A 17,444-nucleotide genomic window follows, 5' to 3' on the forward strand; every position below is an offset into this window, starting at 1 on the left:
CCACTTTAGGCCCCCTCTTATTTTCACTAAGCATGCTGGTGCAAGCATATGTTATCTCTACCAACTGTTACGCACACAATATAATATATAATATCTGCATATAATATCCCATTCCTTCATCGTGATGGTGACAATACCGTGTGATAATGGGATGATCATGGTCACGGTCAAGAAGAAGAAGAAGAAGAAGGAAAAAAAAGCAATAGTGATGCGCGGTTGGAAACAGGAAACAAACATCGATTTTCTTTGTGAAAGCCTGATGTTTGTTGACCCAAACATTCCGCCCGACATCCTCCTCACATGTACTTTGTCACTCTCTAGTAACGTCACCTGATTTCCTCCTATGCTCAAGTTATAATTACTACAGGCGCTAGAGGGCTTTGTCACTTGAACATAACAAATGTTTTTCATGCGAGTACAGTCTCAAATTCCTCTACAAGCCAGCAAATCTCTCCTCCTCCTCGCCAAGTCCAAGATCTCACACACTTATTTTGAACTGAATTTCACTTTGAAACACTTAGGAAGCTTGTTTTCAAAAGCGCTCTATGAAGTAAGGTTATTATTGGTATGTTTGGAGGAGAATACAGCCAGTTCAAGTCAGTAGTGGCTCTTATCTGACACAAGGCAGTGGAGGGTAGAGAGCAGAAAGCTTGTCCATGTTCGACCACATGGAAAGATTCTACACACAATGAAATCACCAAGGTCTATTTATCACAGTGACACACGTATACTTTCATGCAGCTCAACAGCCCTGAAACCCACAGCGTAAAGCATACAGAGCCCATACTTCACCTTATGAGTTCTGAATGGTATACATGCATGCTACAGTGAGCATGTGCACAAATGAAAAGCATACAGAGCCCAAACTTCACCTTATGAGTTCTGAATGGTATACATGCATGCTGAAGTGAGCATGTGCACAAATGAAAAACAAACACGTGCATCCGTGTGTATCGACAATAACAAAACTGCACGCCCCTGACATACAACCAAGTACATGCACAGAATGAAAATTCAAGCACACATGTTCTTTTGAGGTGCAAGAAAGGTCAAAGTGAGCTTAGATTTGGTATTAATGGACATTCTTAGCCTCACTAACCCAGACATTTCAATGGGTTAGAGGTGTCAACTGTGCACCTAGAACAGACTTGCTATGCAGGTGATTGGATTTGTCTTTAACTAGTTCTCACACAGGTGCCAACATGACAGAGAAATGCTTTATTTGGGTGAAAATCCAACTGTTCCTTGAATGGCTAGCATTTGTTTTTGCCTCCAATTATCAATCCTGAAAAACACAGCTGCTCTTTTGAGAATGTTTGTCCTAAAATATCCACCAACACATTTAGTTTCTACATAAAACTGGCACAAATCACCTTCATGAATGGCCGTGTTAGTAATAGTAGTAGCAAAGTGTTGAAATGGCACTTCTGCCCAATGCTGAAGAAATTCTATATTTGGAAGTGTAAACGATTAAATGATGTCATTGCACAAGGAATCCCATTGTGATTACAGTGCAAACATTTTAACTGTTAGAAAGCTCTGATTGTGTTTGAGTAGTTTAAATGAAAAAAAGGAGTAAGGCATCAAGAATATGTTGTGTAATCGATCTGGTGTCATATTTATAGTAGATTATTCCTGCATGTGCAATGCATGCAAATGTGTTAACATCCCTCCCCCACGAATCCACATGCACGCTGTCTAATACTGTACATGATACAAACATGCCACGCATGCACATACTGTACGCACACACACATTTGGCTACATTGGGCCATATCCACATATGGGCCTATAATCTGGTCTCTCAAGGTGTTTGGACTTATCTTTAATTCAGCAGGGGAACAGTTCTGCCAGCTCCTTGATTGCTTAAACCACATTATCCCTCCACTCTGCATCCTAATGAATGTCCACCAGGCGACAAGATGTGTGCATGTGTGTTTGTATGCCTGTGTCGTAGCGGCGCTGAAGGTATGTGAGCATTTGTATGTGCGAAGAGTGTGTGCGTGCACGCCTGCTATCTGGAGTGTGTGCGCGCTCCTTTTGCTCTTGCAAGTATTTGGACACACATCACTGCGTTCCCTGGCACGCCTTGAATCTTCATTATGTTTAGCCGCGGGGCACAAAAACAATTTGTAACTTCACAAGGTGATGTGGCCACTAAATGGAATCTTTTGGGGGCAACGGCTCGTCTGCCATACCTGCTCCATCTACCTCACCATGCTAAATGGTTTATCATAAAGACAGGATGTTAAAATGCCCTCTGAGCGCTTCCCCCCCCCACCCCCTCACACTGCAATGATTCTGTATAGTCAAAACAAGTTCATCTGGATATAGCCAGGCGAGGATTTTACAATCAGCTTCAAGCTAGTTATTTTCTTGAGCTTGTCACTTTCCAGTTGAAAAGAAATATAGAAAATAAAAATACAGCCTTGTGCCCCTGATGCAGCTTGGCATGATACTGAAGACAGAGGCAATGCATTAGTTTCACAGCAGGAATAGTCCTACAATTTCGAAGGACCTTTCATAAATTAAACTTTATTATGTTCCCAAATAATATGGTTCTTTGACATTTTTTAACACATTTTTCATGCTGTATTTCATTACATTTTCATCACCACTGCTACATGGTGAGGCATTGTTTCTGTATTGCCTGGAACAGAAATACATGTCATAAATATTTAACAAATACACTTAAAAAGACAGACTTTTTAAACAGTGTTAAGCCTTTGGGTTGACATTGCATGACATTTGAAGGCTACACTTTCTGTGTTATAAAGATATTAAATGCTGAGCTCCAGGTAACGATCTGTTCTCCACCACAAACATCCAGCATTTTGGAAATGAACTCTTCATCCATTACTATGTAGTTAGTGATAATTAGCTGTACCCTCTTCCATTCCAACATTTACTAAATTCTAATTTCATGCTTTCAAGAACAAGCTTTAATTTCCCCCAAGTCGTCAACCACAGCCACCCCCCGGAGAGACATGTTCAACATTAATGCAATTATTACGCAGGCATATGCTGCAGTTGTTATTTTGGCACTGCGAGGCCCTGTGGGCTAATAGGCCTGTCTGTTGCCCAGATGCTCATAGGAGAAAGATTTTGCCTTTGTGTGTGTGTGTGTGTGTGAGGGACCAGACAAAAGCAGAGTGCTCAACAGGAATAGTCGGCCCCTACCAGGTGTGATTGCGTGGTGCATTCAGGGGCCAGCTAACATTCCATCCCATCTGTATTCATCCTCCATAATCCCCTCCACTGTTGTTTCTTTCCTTTAATATTATTTTCCTTGTAATTAATTTTGTTTGTGACCCAGCTCCGTCTCTATGCGTGTTACCCGCAAGTACTCGAGTGTGTTTGTGTGTTAGGGTGTGTGTAGGAGGGGGGGTATGCTCTCTGAAAAACCAGGAGGACTTTCTCTCGCACATACAGGCACATTAGTCATGTTCTCTCTGTCTCCAAGATGATGATCAAATCAAGTCCTGTGCCTCTGCCCATACACCCCAGCTTGTGCATGTTGACAGTAACCTCCCACAGTACACTCCCAGCCCAAGGTGACGCTCACACACACACACACACACACACACACAAACACACACACACAAGCCTGAGGTGACACAGATGACAGCTCAATTCTGGGTGAGTCAGCTTGACTGTGTCCTTGCCCAGACATGAGAAGGAGGCGGTGTGTGGCGTGTATCATATATGTGTGTGTGTGTGTGTGCGTGCGAGTTGGTAGGTGGTGGTGGTGAAGAGAGGTGCAAAGGTGAAGAAGTAAGTGCGAGAGAGAGAGAGAGAGAGAGAGAGAGACAGACAGGGGAGAGAGACAGAGAAGAGAGGGAGACAAGCAGCAGGTGACCTTGGGACAGTCGTGTGTGTGTGTGTGTGTGTGTGTGTGTGTGTGAGAGTGTGTGTGTGAGCACGTTTGCAGTGTTCAGAAGTAGCCAGCGGGTGACAATTAATACACTCTAATTTCACAGTGTGTGTGAATGTGCATGTGGCCATGGAACAACAAACAGCATTATCATGGTAGGACATGTTGGACTTTTCCATGGTGTGAATTAATTGAAGGGTGTCAGCGCTGGCAGAAAACTGAAAATCTTCAATGAATGTAAAACAAATTTCATCCATATTCAAACTAGTGCAATATAATCAGAAGTATCTGCTGCAATTCATGACTGATTTTCAAATTCCTGTATATGAAAAAAAGTTGTGAACGCAGGAACCCCAGAGACTTAACCCAAGATGAAGAAACAACATTTTATTCCACTTCTTGCATTATAAATTGAGCTAAAAAAATACTGCATTTGTCCCATCTGGGCAATTTGTGCTGAAAGTAACTGTGTGGTTGCAACTGCAATTTGGCTGCATCGTTTCTAGTAAGCAAAACCAATTTTATACTAGACCTCCGATATTGGTTTGGGTTTCTAAATTCATTTTTAATGATATTTTGCCTTTATTAGATTGCCAACAGTGTTGAGTGATGGGAAATACCAAATACAAATGTCCTTGCCCAGATTCCAACCCAGTTACTCAGTATGTGGCCATGGGCTTAGTCATCAGAATTTGACAGTGCTGACCTTTAAGACCAAAAGGTCTTTCATATTAGCTATGCTACATCGTCCAATTTCAAATGAGAAGCAGCATCAATGGAGCTCTCCATTTTCGTATCTATTTAGCCAGAAATGAAACTTACCAAAACCAACGGTATCCAATGTATGTGCCACATGCTACATCACAAAGCTTCAAGTACCACTTATTTGTACTATAGAGTGTAAAAAATAATGGACACAGCTACTTTTCCACTGTCTGGTGTGACCAGGCATGGGTATTTCCATGCATGTAGTTGGGTTCATTTGTATGGAGCCCGGGAGGGGACATGGAAGGGGAAAAAAAAAATGAAAGTTGAAAGAAAAAAGATGCACTTTTGCAAGAACTTGCAATAGTTTTTCATTTTATTTAGGTCAATTTACTTCCAGTCAGTTCAGATTTTTTTTTTTTTTTTTTTTTGAGATTGGCCTCAAATATAATAAGACAGTAAAACAGTGCTTGGTAGTAGTCATGGTTTTCACATAAGTGGGAGACATCTGAAGAGAATACTTAGCGCAAAGGGACACTCATCATAAAGTGTATTCTGACCTGGCAGCCCTGGTTGAATTCATTAGCAACCAACTGCAGTACTCTAGGCAGCTTCACGGGTACTGGTGAATGTATGCTAAATGCAGAGAACATGAGGAAAGAGGATGTGTGCTTGGTGTTGAAGGAGGTGGATCCCAGAGGAGTGTCATTAAGGCAATCAAGATGTCTCAGACACAGGAGCTACTTCTCTAAAGTGCTGAACTTCATCTGGCACCTGGAAGCATATGATAAACTGAAGCCATATGGCGTTTGTGTCAATGGAAATATTGATGGTTTTTCAAGGAAAATATTCTGGCTTAATGCCTACACAACAAATAGTAACCCAGAGGACTGCCCTAGAGTTGTGAGAGGTGATCTTTGAACCGAAAATGGCTATGTTAGAGGCTTTCAGCATTTCCTCCTCCCCAATCACCCAGACGGCACCCTTGATATTTACTTGGAGGGAGCCAAAACCGCCGATCAAAGAATTGAATATTGGTGGGGTTTCCCTTGCAGCCAGTGTGTGGAGTTGTGGTTATCCTTGTTTGCAGACCTCAGAGACAACAGGTTATTTGATGGTGGGTTCCTGGACAAAAGCTCCCTTCAGTTTTGTTGCATGGGATTCATCCAGGTGTGTTAATGAATTATAGTGTTTTCATATGTGTGTGTGTGTGTGTGTGTGCGAGTGAGAGAGGAGGGGTAGGAACAGAAGGAAGAGAGGCAGAGAGACAGCGAGAGGGGGGCTGACTGAAGGAAGGGAGAGAGAGACAGAGAGGAGGAGGGGGGCAGAGAGAGACAGATGGAGAGGAGTGAAAAAGAGGAAGGGAGAGACAGAGACGAGAGGAGGGCAATAGAGAGAGAGAGAGAGAGGAGAGAATGGAGGGAGAGAGTTAGAGACAGAGACTTTTACACAACTTTTATTTACACCACATTATGAAAAAAATTACATTATCATCTACTTCAACATGAACTGGTAAGTTGAAACAATAAATTCTCAGGTATTATTACTGCAGCTCCATCAAATCATTTACACAAAACCCCTCCCTGTCACACACATACAGACACACGCTTAAGCTATAATAAGTTAAAAACTAAGGACCAGTGAACCATCTTCCCTCAGTAACCATAAAACCTGTCTGATCCCCCAAAGAGCCCTTAAGGAATCCAGATTACTGGTCAGGGTGTAGAAAGTGTGCTCTATTCTCAGATGAGCCGCAACCAAACCCTTCAGACTATGCACCACATCAGTCCAGCCCTGACTTAACATCTGATTCTTCATGGTCTTCCAGATCGCTAGCTTAGCTGTTCCAAAAAAAAAGACCAAATAAATTGAGCCTTTAGGCCCAAAAACAAACAAGGAGACAGAGAATTCATCCCCCAAAGCTTCCACCCATTCCTGCAGTACTCTCAATAAGCCCACTAACAGAGTACAAATGACCACTAAATGCTCTAATGTTTCCCTTTGAGCACAGAAAAGACATCCCTCTCTAATACTTGGGTCCTGGTGAGTTCTGTGTCTGTTTGTGGCTACTGCTCCATGTATAATCCTCCACTGGAGGTCAGCCATCCATTTCTCAATAGGAGGCTTATACAGGACCTTCCACCTGTCTTTAGGGGTACAGTCTGAAACAAAAACCTCATTCCACCTCCACTCCTTGACTTCAGCCTGAGAGTGAAGGTCCAGTGCCTTCACACAGCTGTAATAAAGCTACGTCTTCCCACAAGAGCTGAAACTACCCAGCGCTGGTGTTTTCAGGGAAAGAAGCAGTGCGCTCTCCTGTCACCACTCCTTAACAGCTGGACTGACGATGAGGGAAAACGTCAGCTAGAGCACGATTTACAGCAAATGCTCTCAGTGGCACAGACAGGGACTGCCAGACTTCCTCTACAATCCTCCTCAGCACTCTGGAGGACCTGATGTTAGTGATGCCACAAAGCATTTCCATTGTTGATCTTGTGAGATGGCCTAATTTAACAATGCCAACCTCAACAAACTTAGTCCTTAATGTAGCGGAGGAAAGCACGCTATTTGTAAGGAAGTCATTATAAAACAGCAGCTCCTGACATTCCCGGACTGGGGTCAGTGGTCTCTGTGATCTTCAGTGTCTGCCAGGCGTCAACCGCCAAGCTGTAAAAAAGGTTTAAGTCCAATCAGGTCAGCTTCAGATGATCTCAGCAGAAAAAATCTGTTTATCCAGCCCAAGCCGGCCAGCTTTCCTGGGAAGCAGCCGAGCGGGAGCCAACCAGCAGTGACCGCAGCCGCACAGCAGACTCTGTGCCATCTGTAGTCTAAAGGCCGCAGTTCTGGACAGAATGTCTATAAGTCCTTGTCCGCCCTCTGCCACAGGGAGATACAGGGCAGACACCCTCAGCCAATGCTGACCAGACCACAAAAAGTTCACCAGGAGCCGCTGCACCTCTTCCACAAAACCTGGTGGTGGCACTAAAACAATGAGTCATTGCCATAGAGATGAGGTGACCAGGTTATTGACTATCAGAGCTCTTCCCCTGTAGGACAGCTGGGGAAGCAACCATCTCCATTTAAGACACCTTGCCTTCTACCTTCTCCAGCACTCCCTCCCACCTCCGCCTTTGAAAGTCCTCACTTCCTAAGTACTCCTAGGATTTTAAAGCCCCTCTTGTCCCCACCAAAGGTTCTCAGGAAGACCAGGAGTGCTCTCCAACCTCCACTGACCCACCAAACAAGCCTCACTTTTTCCTCAGTTAACCCTGCCTGGAGAACCTTTTTCCATATAAGACCAGGCTTTCTTTTAATTCCTGAACATCTCCCTGATCCTGGATAAACACAGAGAGAGGAGACAGAGACATAGAGGAGGGGAGGGAGATAGAGAGAGACAGAGAGGAGGGTAGCATGGAGGAGAGAGACAGAGAGGAGGGTAGTGAGGAAGAGAGAGACAGAGAGGAGGGGAGGGAGGAGGGTGAATGCTATAATTTAGTGCTCTATTTAAGATGATATGTGTGCACAGTTCTTCCTAAATGTATTTCTATATTCTTTTTTAACAGGATGAGTTGGATGACACTGCACAGGTTTGGAACTCACACACCATCAGGCCATTGAAAAACATGAATGTCCCCAGGGGTCAATCTGATTTATGCATTGCCTGCGACTCTTAAGGACAAGAGATTTCCTTTCCCCAGTTGAGGATGAACGTGTTCAACTGTGCAAAAATAAATGTGTCTTTACCCTGACCATACTGTGCGATCTGGATGTATATGAACTATGCAACATCTTTATGGCCTAGTCCCATCTGAGTCCTCCATGTCAGAATGTGAACTTGTATATGCACCCATGAGAGGCCATCAGTGCATCTGTGTAAGTCAGAAGTATTGTGTGTGAGTTGAGCTGCGAAGTAGGAGGAGCTGTTGGTTCCACAAGTATTTTTCCTTGCTGTCATTTCTCTTTATCAAGTTTCCTTTTAATGATACTCTCAGTGTTCGTCAACACAGAAACACAAGGGCTCCTGTAAAATGTTACCATGCTATATGTTTATGTTTCACAATATTTCATCATTTTCCTAAGAAATATGTCTGTTTGGCTTGATTTATGGATCAAAATACAACACCAATGATCCTCAGCTGGTGTTGCTTAAGATATAAAGCCTATCAAAAGTGAAATCCAACCTGTGTAAAATTCAGAACTAGTACTATTATAAATAGTCCATTTATCACTTGATCAACTGATGGTCAATTAATGTAATAATTTTGCCAACTATTAAATTGTTACTATTTAGGCAAAAATGCCAAGTTACTGGTTCCAGTTTCTGAATGTTAATATTTTCTGTTTCCTCAGTCTTTTATGATAGTAGAATATCTTTGGGTTTTGAACTGTTGGTCAGACAACACAACCCCCCCCCAAAAAAAAACAAATAGAATGAATGTTATCTGTTGTGCTCTGGGAACTTCTGATGGGCATTTTTAGTTGCAGTCCTATTTAAAGCGCTATTGTTGTTAGGAACAAACATGCTGTCATGTTTACTGAATTCATCTGAAACCAACCTAGAATCTCAAGGTAAACTTATTCAGACTGTTGAATGTTTCATAAAGTTTCTGTAGACAACAGTTCTGTTGAGGTTTTATGAACCTGTAAGATGACGCGACGATGATGAAATACTACTTCATCGACATCACTCCTCACTTTCGTGAACATTTGATGGCATGTGTCGTAGAACTGGGACACAACAATCATCTCTGTGAAAATTAATAGGACTTCTACTACTTCTAGAACAAAGTAGTACAAACATCAAACGTCATGTAATTGACAGAGAAGCACAGTGCAAATATCTGTGTATGAACATCCTGTGTTGCCAAGCACTGTTATGTCAGAGAGGGGTAGAAAATAACAGCACAAGCGATTGATCTTTTTGTCAACAGTGTGGGAATATTTTTATTAATAATTATTCTGTATTGTTATCCAGTGTGAAATCCTGGCCTGCAACCCTGATTAAATTTAAAATTTGCCTCATCAGAATGGTTTGTTAATCAATTAAGATCAACTGAGAACTTTAAAATATTAAAAAATACCCATTACATAGAGGTCTCTTCATGACAAAATGCACACACGTTCTATTTCTAAAAAAATACTCTGTGATGGCATCAACTTATAATGCGGTGCTGAGTTAAGACAGTAGTAAAGAAAGTAATATGTTGGAAATATTATTTATACATTCTGAAGGCCAGTTGAGCATATTATGGCTATTAGAAGCTGCTCTTTTCAGGCCACATTTCATACAGGCCACATCAGCTTGTAGACTTTGATCTCACAATAGGTATCTTCAACATTAGCTTTCAGTGTTTTTCCCTGAATATTTAAAAAGTATGACTCTTTAACACCTTAACACCCACAATTAATTCACAATTCTACCAGTGATGGACAACTCTGTCTTCATTAGCAACAAAAACACAATATTAATCTCAGCCTCAAAGCTATGTTAGGGTCAAACTGACTGAAATGAAAGCAGTCATTTTCAAAGTATATTAAAAAGTAAAATACTCCACGTGAAAACTGTGGTAATGTACTATTGCATCCGCAGAAAACAGAATTGCAGACTGTTCACCACACGGTTCAGTGCATTCACCAAACCGAAATTCAGGTTAAGAACTTTAAGTACACAGTACTTCAAGGATAGCTCCAACAGGCCTTCTGTTGAGCCCATTTTCAGCATTTAACTATACCATAATTTTGTCAACACATGACAGAAGAACCAGTGCAGAAACGCTTTGGTTGTCAGCTTTAGTTTGGTCAGCATTTTTCACATAACATTGGAGTTGGTTAAAGGCTGCCTGTTCTCTCTCTGAGACAGCACCGCATTTGTTGTTTCAAACTGTTGCAACACTCTTTTGCCTGTGGCCTTCTTTGACTCACAACACACTTTCCTTGTCTGACAGAGTCAGCTGTACAAGTACCATGGGTGTGGAGAAGCAATCGACTATATATTTTGGCTCTTGGAGGATGGCTTTCTTGAGCCATTCTTTTGATGGCAGGCACCATGTTGTTCTTTGGAGGTAGGAAATGGGAACCCTTCCTTGTGAAAAAGGTCGAGCAAGTCCTCTTCATCACTTTCCTCCATTGTTCCCTGGAGAGCCTTCTCAACAGCTGATCTCTCAACAGGAGGGAGGTAGTTGAGAAACGACATCATCAGGATGTCTACATCAACTGAGTCAATTCCATGGATGCGGGCCAAAATGAAAGCCTTTGATAGCCTCACTGGCATGACACCATGGTCTAGTAATCCCTTCACCCAGATCCGTCCAACTGCTTGCCATTCAGCCTCAGAGAAATCTGGCCTTAGCCTTGGAACTCGCTCTGTTTCCTCTTCACACAGTTAAAAAAATTGCTCCCCCAACACAGTGTAAACTTCCCTTGACAAAGCATCATCGACAGCATTTTCATTGAAAAAATCCATCTTTAAAGTCAAATTCATTATGCTGCTGTCGATAAATACAGCCAAAAGATCTTCAGTGACCTTTATCCTGCAAATTGATGCACAATGAGGGCTCTCTGGATTTCCTGAGTTGCCAGATGATGTTGATGGGGGAAGTTGGCTAATTTAAAGGCAAATCTTGTGGTAAGAAATTTCAGTCCACTGTCCTGCTAGAAGAACAAAACATACACATAACAAATAAAAAAGATGAATGAATGAAGCAGAGGCCGGAATACCCTAACTTTTAGTGTGTTTGTGTCAAGGTCCATATAATATTGGATCCTATGTTTCCCATAATGCAACTCAAAAGCATCTCTTCATAAGACCCTCTTTCAAACTGCACAACTCCAGTTTATAACACAGACTTTCTATTCAAAATTTGTTGTCTTTAATCCCAAGTTAGATTCACAGGTCAGTCTCTTAATGCTTTGCTCATAGAGACTGAGGACAATCTCCCAGGTTTTGTGGTTAAAACTGGGTGGAAACAATTAGAAAGTTAAAAAAAAAAAAAAACAAAAACCTGCATTGCTGAACCAATCCAAAGTCTTCAGGGAGGCCCTTCATACTGGGGAGGTGACATGCAGTTCACGACAGAAAAGAATGGGGGGGAGAGGATCATTTTCGGTTAGACATGTCCTTGACAAAACGTAAAGGCCATTGGTTTGCTTGCGACTGTTTTCACCGCCGTTCAAGCAACTACCGTGCATTTAGAAATCCCTAGACTTCAGTAGGTGGATATCTCTAATTGTTTGGTATTGCAAAAGTAAAGCCAAGTTAACCCTGACAACTTCAGTATGACATCATCACAATTACTTTTTCAGACCTGACAGAGCTCCTCCAGAGCCTCGCAGGACATTATTCAGATGTTTTTACAGGTTGAGTACTGGAGTATCAGATGACTGACTTTTATGTGCAAAATTGGTAGAGTTCCCCTTTAATAGACCACGATGACATGCCTAGGTTAGGTAATCCATCACAGTGAATAAATAATGAATATAACCATATAAAAGATAGAGCTCTTCTTGCAGTAATGCAGCAAAAAGCACAGACTGATTTGAAAGTCTTAAGTGGTGCATTCAGGATTTTTTTCTTCTGGCCTTGCATCTAAAGTCAATGAATATAATTTCTGTCGGGTGATGTTAAATTCAGATTACCACTATATCTTATTCAAGTGGATGGTGTGACTCAAAATAGAGGTATTGGTCCGTGTCTGTATGTTGATGTCCAATATCATGAGAAGCATGATGTGGATTTGGCAGCCTCCACCAGTATATCATCACTTCAACCATTATCTATGAAAAAAGTTTTCCTCCCCAATTGGAACTTTAAACTGCAGTGTGATTAAAAAAAAAGTTTTGATAGAATGATTGTGACATGATGTTCACTGTGCTGAGTTGCCTATCTCAGTGAAGTAGACTTTCATACTAAACCAAAATGATAGCACGTTCAATTGGTTAAATGAACCACATCACTGTTGGGCTCCATAATACTTAGCCTTAAAGGATAGGTTCACATTTTTTGCATATTTACACAACAGTTTTTGATGGCTGTCTTTGTTCCTCATGTCTGTGCTTGTTGTAAAGGATCTGAGCTGCAGTGAAGGAATAGTGACACAAAGAGGAAATTCTAAATTAAAATGAATTTGGAAGATAATTTGATTTGATTAACTTAGACTTCTGACTCCTCTTATTAGCTTTAGCTGAACTTCACCATACATTTTTTCACAAAATGATAACTGTGGATTTTGTTTGCTATCTTATACATTTGACTTGCATTAGGAACAAATCTCTTCACAGCTAGTATGGATAGTTATAGTAACTGAAAACTGTGAGTTTCAATATGGGCATGTGAATATTTATTTAAGATTGATTTGAAAAACAGTGAATCTACTGTTTGACCTGACTTCCATAATTTTAAACATGAGGGTCTCCTGTCAACTGAAAATATCCTTTTAATACCATCCAGATGCACAAGCTGCTGCGCCTTCAGAAAATTTTATGCTAAATAGCTCCATTATATCACATCCCTACATCATCTACAGTTATGTAAAATCATACAGTAGTTTAAAGGATGTGTTCAGGGTTGCTTGCAGTGATGAATCTTACCTGTGCAGTTTGCACTGCTTCCTCATGTGTGGACTGCATATGTAGTGTAGGCAGGCCATTATCTGCAGGCAATGGGAGTTGTAAATCCTGCAGAGGTACTCCATTCAGCTCAGCACTCTGAAGGATGAATTAAGAACAAAGTATTAATTGATAGAAGACACTTTAACCCAAAAGTCTAAGATTTGATTGTAGACTGTAATTCATAAAAGTCTCTCTAAATGAGTCTTCTAGATCAGCCTATCTTCTAGATAAAACCAGGAACATTCATGAGATAGTTGTAAAATTCCACTTAGATTATGAGAAATGGAAAAAAGACAAATCTCTTAAATTTCAGACAGAAAAATATAATAAAGTCACAAATCAGTGTTTATAAAAGCTGCCACACAGTCCCAGGAATAAAGTCAAAAGGACTCGGCTGACTTCCATTACTACAGCACTACACTATTGCTATTTGTTTTTAATGCAAGTTGTGCATGACTTTGCTATATCACTATACACTAGAAATGGAAGTCCAGGAAAATCTTAGAATTTGATGTAGAAATTTGATATAAAAAGGGAAAATTTTGTGAAAGCCAACATGTCTTGCTTAAGAGAGTAAAATTATACATCATCTTACAGTGGAATTTCACATGTTTTCATCAGCTCTTGCTTGTTTTTTTTTTTGAAATTTAAAAGGTTCTAAAGCAGCATGAGCAATTAAATGTTGATCAATTATTGCTGCAGCAAAATTAAATAAACAAGGGGTGAATTAAGATTGCAGTAAGTACAGTAAGTGTTTCACAGCACTGCAGGTTATTTCATTCATGTGTCCATAGAATAATGGGGGAATAGAACAGTGCATATGCCAGAAAAATATGGGACATGGTTAGTTTTTTTCAAAGTAAGAATGCACAATTGACTTCTTGAATTCATAGAATCAAATTTACTGACTATTAAAATCTAACCAAAACTATGTATTTTATTGAATTTAAGTAGCAGTACATTTCTCCATTTTATCTATTTTTACAGGTTTTAATACCTGTCTTAGTATTTCTACCTCCTTACCCAAAATCGCTCTCGATCTTATCAAACTGCCTGTGTGACATCCTCATTGTTGATGTAATTCCATGTTATCACAACTGTCTCATCACCATCTGCTCCTCCAAGGTCATCTTCCAGATCCCATTCAACTGTATCTGCCTCGTCTACTTCTGGAACATCTTCAAAAGTTTCATGACAGATGTGCTCAGGCTCTGTTTGTGAGGAGTCATCAGGAACTGCACTGCTCAGATCAATCATTTCAAAGCAGGACTCAGGGTAATCATTAGAAGGCTGGACATCATTCCAAACTTTATCATCATCATGATCATTCGCGTTGGTGTCCTGGCCGATGTGAGTTTTTTTAATGTCTTTTGGGGTTGAATGAGAGTGATGTGATTTTCCTGGACCTTGTGCTGTCACAGTCTCGGGTACTGTTCTTTGTTTTTTGGATCTTGGTTGCTTCTGGAAATGCAGACTCTGCAACAAATGAAAAAAAACAACACATTCTCAATGTTGTTGTCAGCAGTAATTTCAAATAATGGCAAGGAGAAAAACATATTCCACATTTAATATTAAATGGTGTGCAAAAATACATATGGCTCAAAAAAAGCTCCTCTAAAGCCTAGATTTTCTTACATCTTCCCTCAGAATCTCTATGATAGATTGGCAGCAAACATAAAAATACAGTACATGATATTGATATTTTTCATTAATAAAATGTTTCTTACTGGTGAGGAAAAAAAAGGTGTATACCACACTCAACCAATATGTTAATGAATACAAACCAGTAAGCCTTGTACAAATATAGTAATCCAAAAATGAGAGAACATTAAAAATATAATCACGCTTTCTTTCCCTCTCTAGCAGATGGAGCTTTTTCCATGTTGTCTAATCTTGGCATGAAGTTGTTTAATGATTTGTTTATTGAGGGCATCTTTGCATCCTTCCAACAGATTTCAGCTAAATTTAGTATCCCAAAAAGTCATTTTTCTTTAGATATCTACAGGTTTCTGACTTTGTCCAGGACACAAGCTCCCAATTTCCCTTTCAGCCTATAAGCCCCTCCATTGATGCTTTTTTTATTACCACCCCCTACATCAAAAGGTATCATCTCATGTGGATATAAGAGAATGTTCTCTCTTCAGAGTCAAAATATCATGGGAAATTAATGATCTATGGGATGATATTCTTCTCCAGGTTCACTCTTCATCTATATGTGTTAAACATGGTCTAATCCAATGTAAAGTCATACATCACACTCAGACTTTCTCATATTTATCCTGATATTAACTCTGTCTGTGATGGGTGTCGATAGGCTCTGGCCTCACTGATTCTTATGTTTTGGTCTTGCCCTTCTCTTCATAACTATTGGTCCAATATGTTTGAAATGCTGTCCGTGGTACTTCAGGTGCCCTTTGACCCAGTTGTATAAACAGCACTCTTTGGGGTAATACCAGATACAGTGGTCCTGCCAAAAATTTAAGCAGTCCTTATGGCCTTCCTGACCCTATTGGCTAGACGACTGATATTATTTCGTTGGAAGACATCCTCTACTCTATGAAGTTTGGATGGAAGCTTGTAATTACTTTTTTTGCTATGTACATAATGTTTATACGCCATTTTTTGTCTGTGTGTTTTAAAAAAAAACATGTCGAAAAATAAATAAAAAGATATATTAAGTTGCAATGAAAAATGGATCTGATCACACATGTTAATAACAAAGTCCTGGAAAAGGTGCAGGTATATGTCAGAAAGTTTCTGACACACACTGGGGTAACTGATGGTGCACAATGGCACCACTCTCTTTAATGAAATACATGTGCATCATCTTTTAATTGAGTTATTACATGATGTTTAATTTTCAAGCACCATCTCTTTCCATCTGTCCCTGTCGTTATCATTACTTTATTTATTACAAATATTTCTCCAACTGCCACAAACCTGTTTGCTAATGTCACTGTCAGATGAATGTCCATGCTCCACTAGATGTGTAATCGAATCATCTGCATCAATGTGAGATCCATGTTTAGTCAACCGTGAATCTGTTCTCTCTCAGTGATGCTAAAAGATAAATCCTCAGATAAGGAACACATTCACTTCAGATGATGACTGATCTGTTGAAGGTGCTTCTTCTTTTGTGCAAATATAAAATCTAAGCAACTTCAGTTTGGTGTGGTCATAAAGTTTGCCAACAGTGTCATCTAAAGTATTCTGGTTTCTTTTAAAAGCACAGCTTGCCCTTTTGTTCAGTGCCCATCTGGGAAAAATAGTTCCTTTCCTATTTCCAAAATCTGAACAACAGCTGTCGTTTTTTTCCAATGTTGCATGTCTTGTTCCTCCACCATTTTTGGTCCTCACTTGATGATATTCATTACTGCTAAAATGAAGCCATCCGATTTCAATCTTCCAGGAAGTCTTTTCTCCTGCATTATTTATCTGTCTTGCCATCCCTTCACCTTGCTTTTGGAACACACCTGATGTAGCACACAGTGTTCCTTTTGTCTTTGATCTCATTTTCTGTGTTCCTATTGTATCTCTTAATTCCTGCATAAGAGTTATATTTATCGGTGCTGCACTTTGTTTGTTGACAGCAGAGGACAGCTACTCGGTCACAGTATGAAGTGATATATTTTGCCATTTGTTCATCAGTCATGATGGATAGCACTGCCTTGTCAACCTGAAAACATAAAATATTAGAAGAAATACTTGAAATGCTTACTTTGGTAGACACACACACACAAAAAATATAGCTACACTGAGATTGTACATACAGACACCAGATAGAAAGCTAGCCCTCTCCAAACAAAGTCCATTATATCCATTTCTATTCTGCAAAAATCTAGTTTGTTTTATTTTTAATTAATTAGGTACAGTTTCCAGTTTAATATTAAATGAGCAGTCCTGCAAGTGACAGCACCTATTAATTCTGCTGCAGAGAAGTGTTCATATTAATGCTTCAGGAAAAGACACTGCTTTATCAGTGATCTGTTGGCTGATCCACCTGCCTGCAAAGTTATTTTGGTCTTGTTTAGGCCTGGCTAACGTTAGGCCATTAATAAAATAATCTGCAGAGATCGAGTTGTGTTATTAAGGCTTCTGCTCACTGCTCACATTAAAGTACAATCACTGGTAAGAGTTGCTTTGCTAAATTCTAGTTTATGCAAGCTTGTTCATTTAGCCAGTATGTTTTTCTTGCCATGACATCCAAAGTAAGCATGGTAACCACTTTTGACAGAGATAAAAGACACATAGAAACAAA

General features: G+C 40.1%; 1 protein-coding gene across 9 annotated transcripts in view; it reads right to left on the bottom strand.

Annotated features, from left to right (window-relative positions):
• Window positions 1-17,444, bottom strand: part of LOC122976590 — a 281,468-nt gene that overhangs the window by 79,007 nt on the left and 185,017 nt on the right. For 7 of the 9 annotated variants that reach the window (XR_006400983.1, XR_006400984.1, XR_006400979.1 and 4 more), the window contains 2 exons: window positions 14,210-14,662; window positions 13,166-13,282 (listed from right to left, as the gene is read on the bottom strand). The exons of 1 other annotated variant lie outside the window; for it this stretch is intronic. Coding sequence is in view for 1 of the 8 variants with exons in the window: in XM_044345152.1 (XP_044201087.1) it covers window positions 14,231-14,662 (432 nt within the window). In the remaining 7 variants the exon portion in view is untranslated. Of the gene's footprint in view, window positions 1-13,165; window positions 13,283-14,209; window positions 14,663-17,444 lie in introns of those variants that run through there. One more of the 9 variants, XM_044345152.1, reaches the window with a different exon arrangement.

The sequence above is a fragment of the Thunnus albacares genome, chromosome 24 (genome assembly GCF_914725855.1).
Source record: "Thunnus albacares chromosome 24, fThuAlb1.1, whole genome shotgun sequence".
Classification (NCBI taxonomy): domain Eukaryota; kingdom Metazoa; phylum Chordata; class Actinopteri; order Scombriformes; family Scombridae; genus Thunnus; species Thunnus albacares.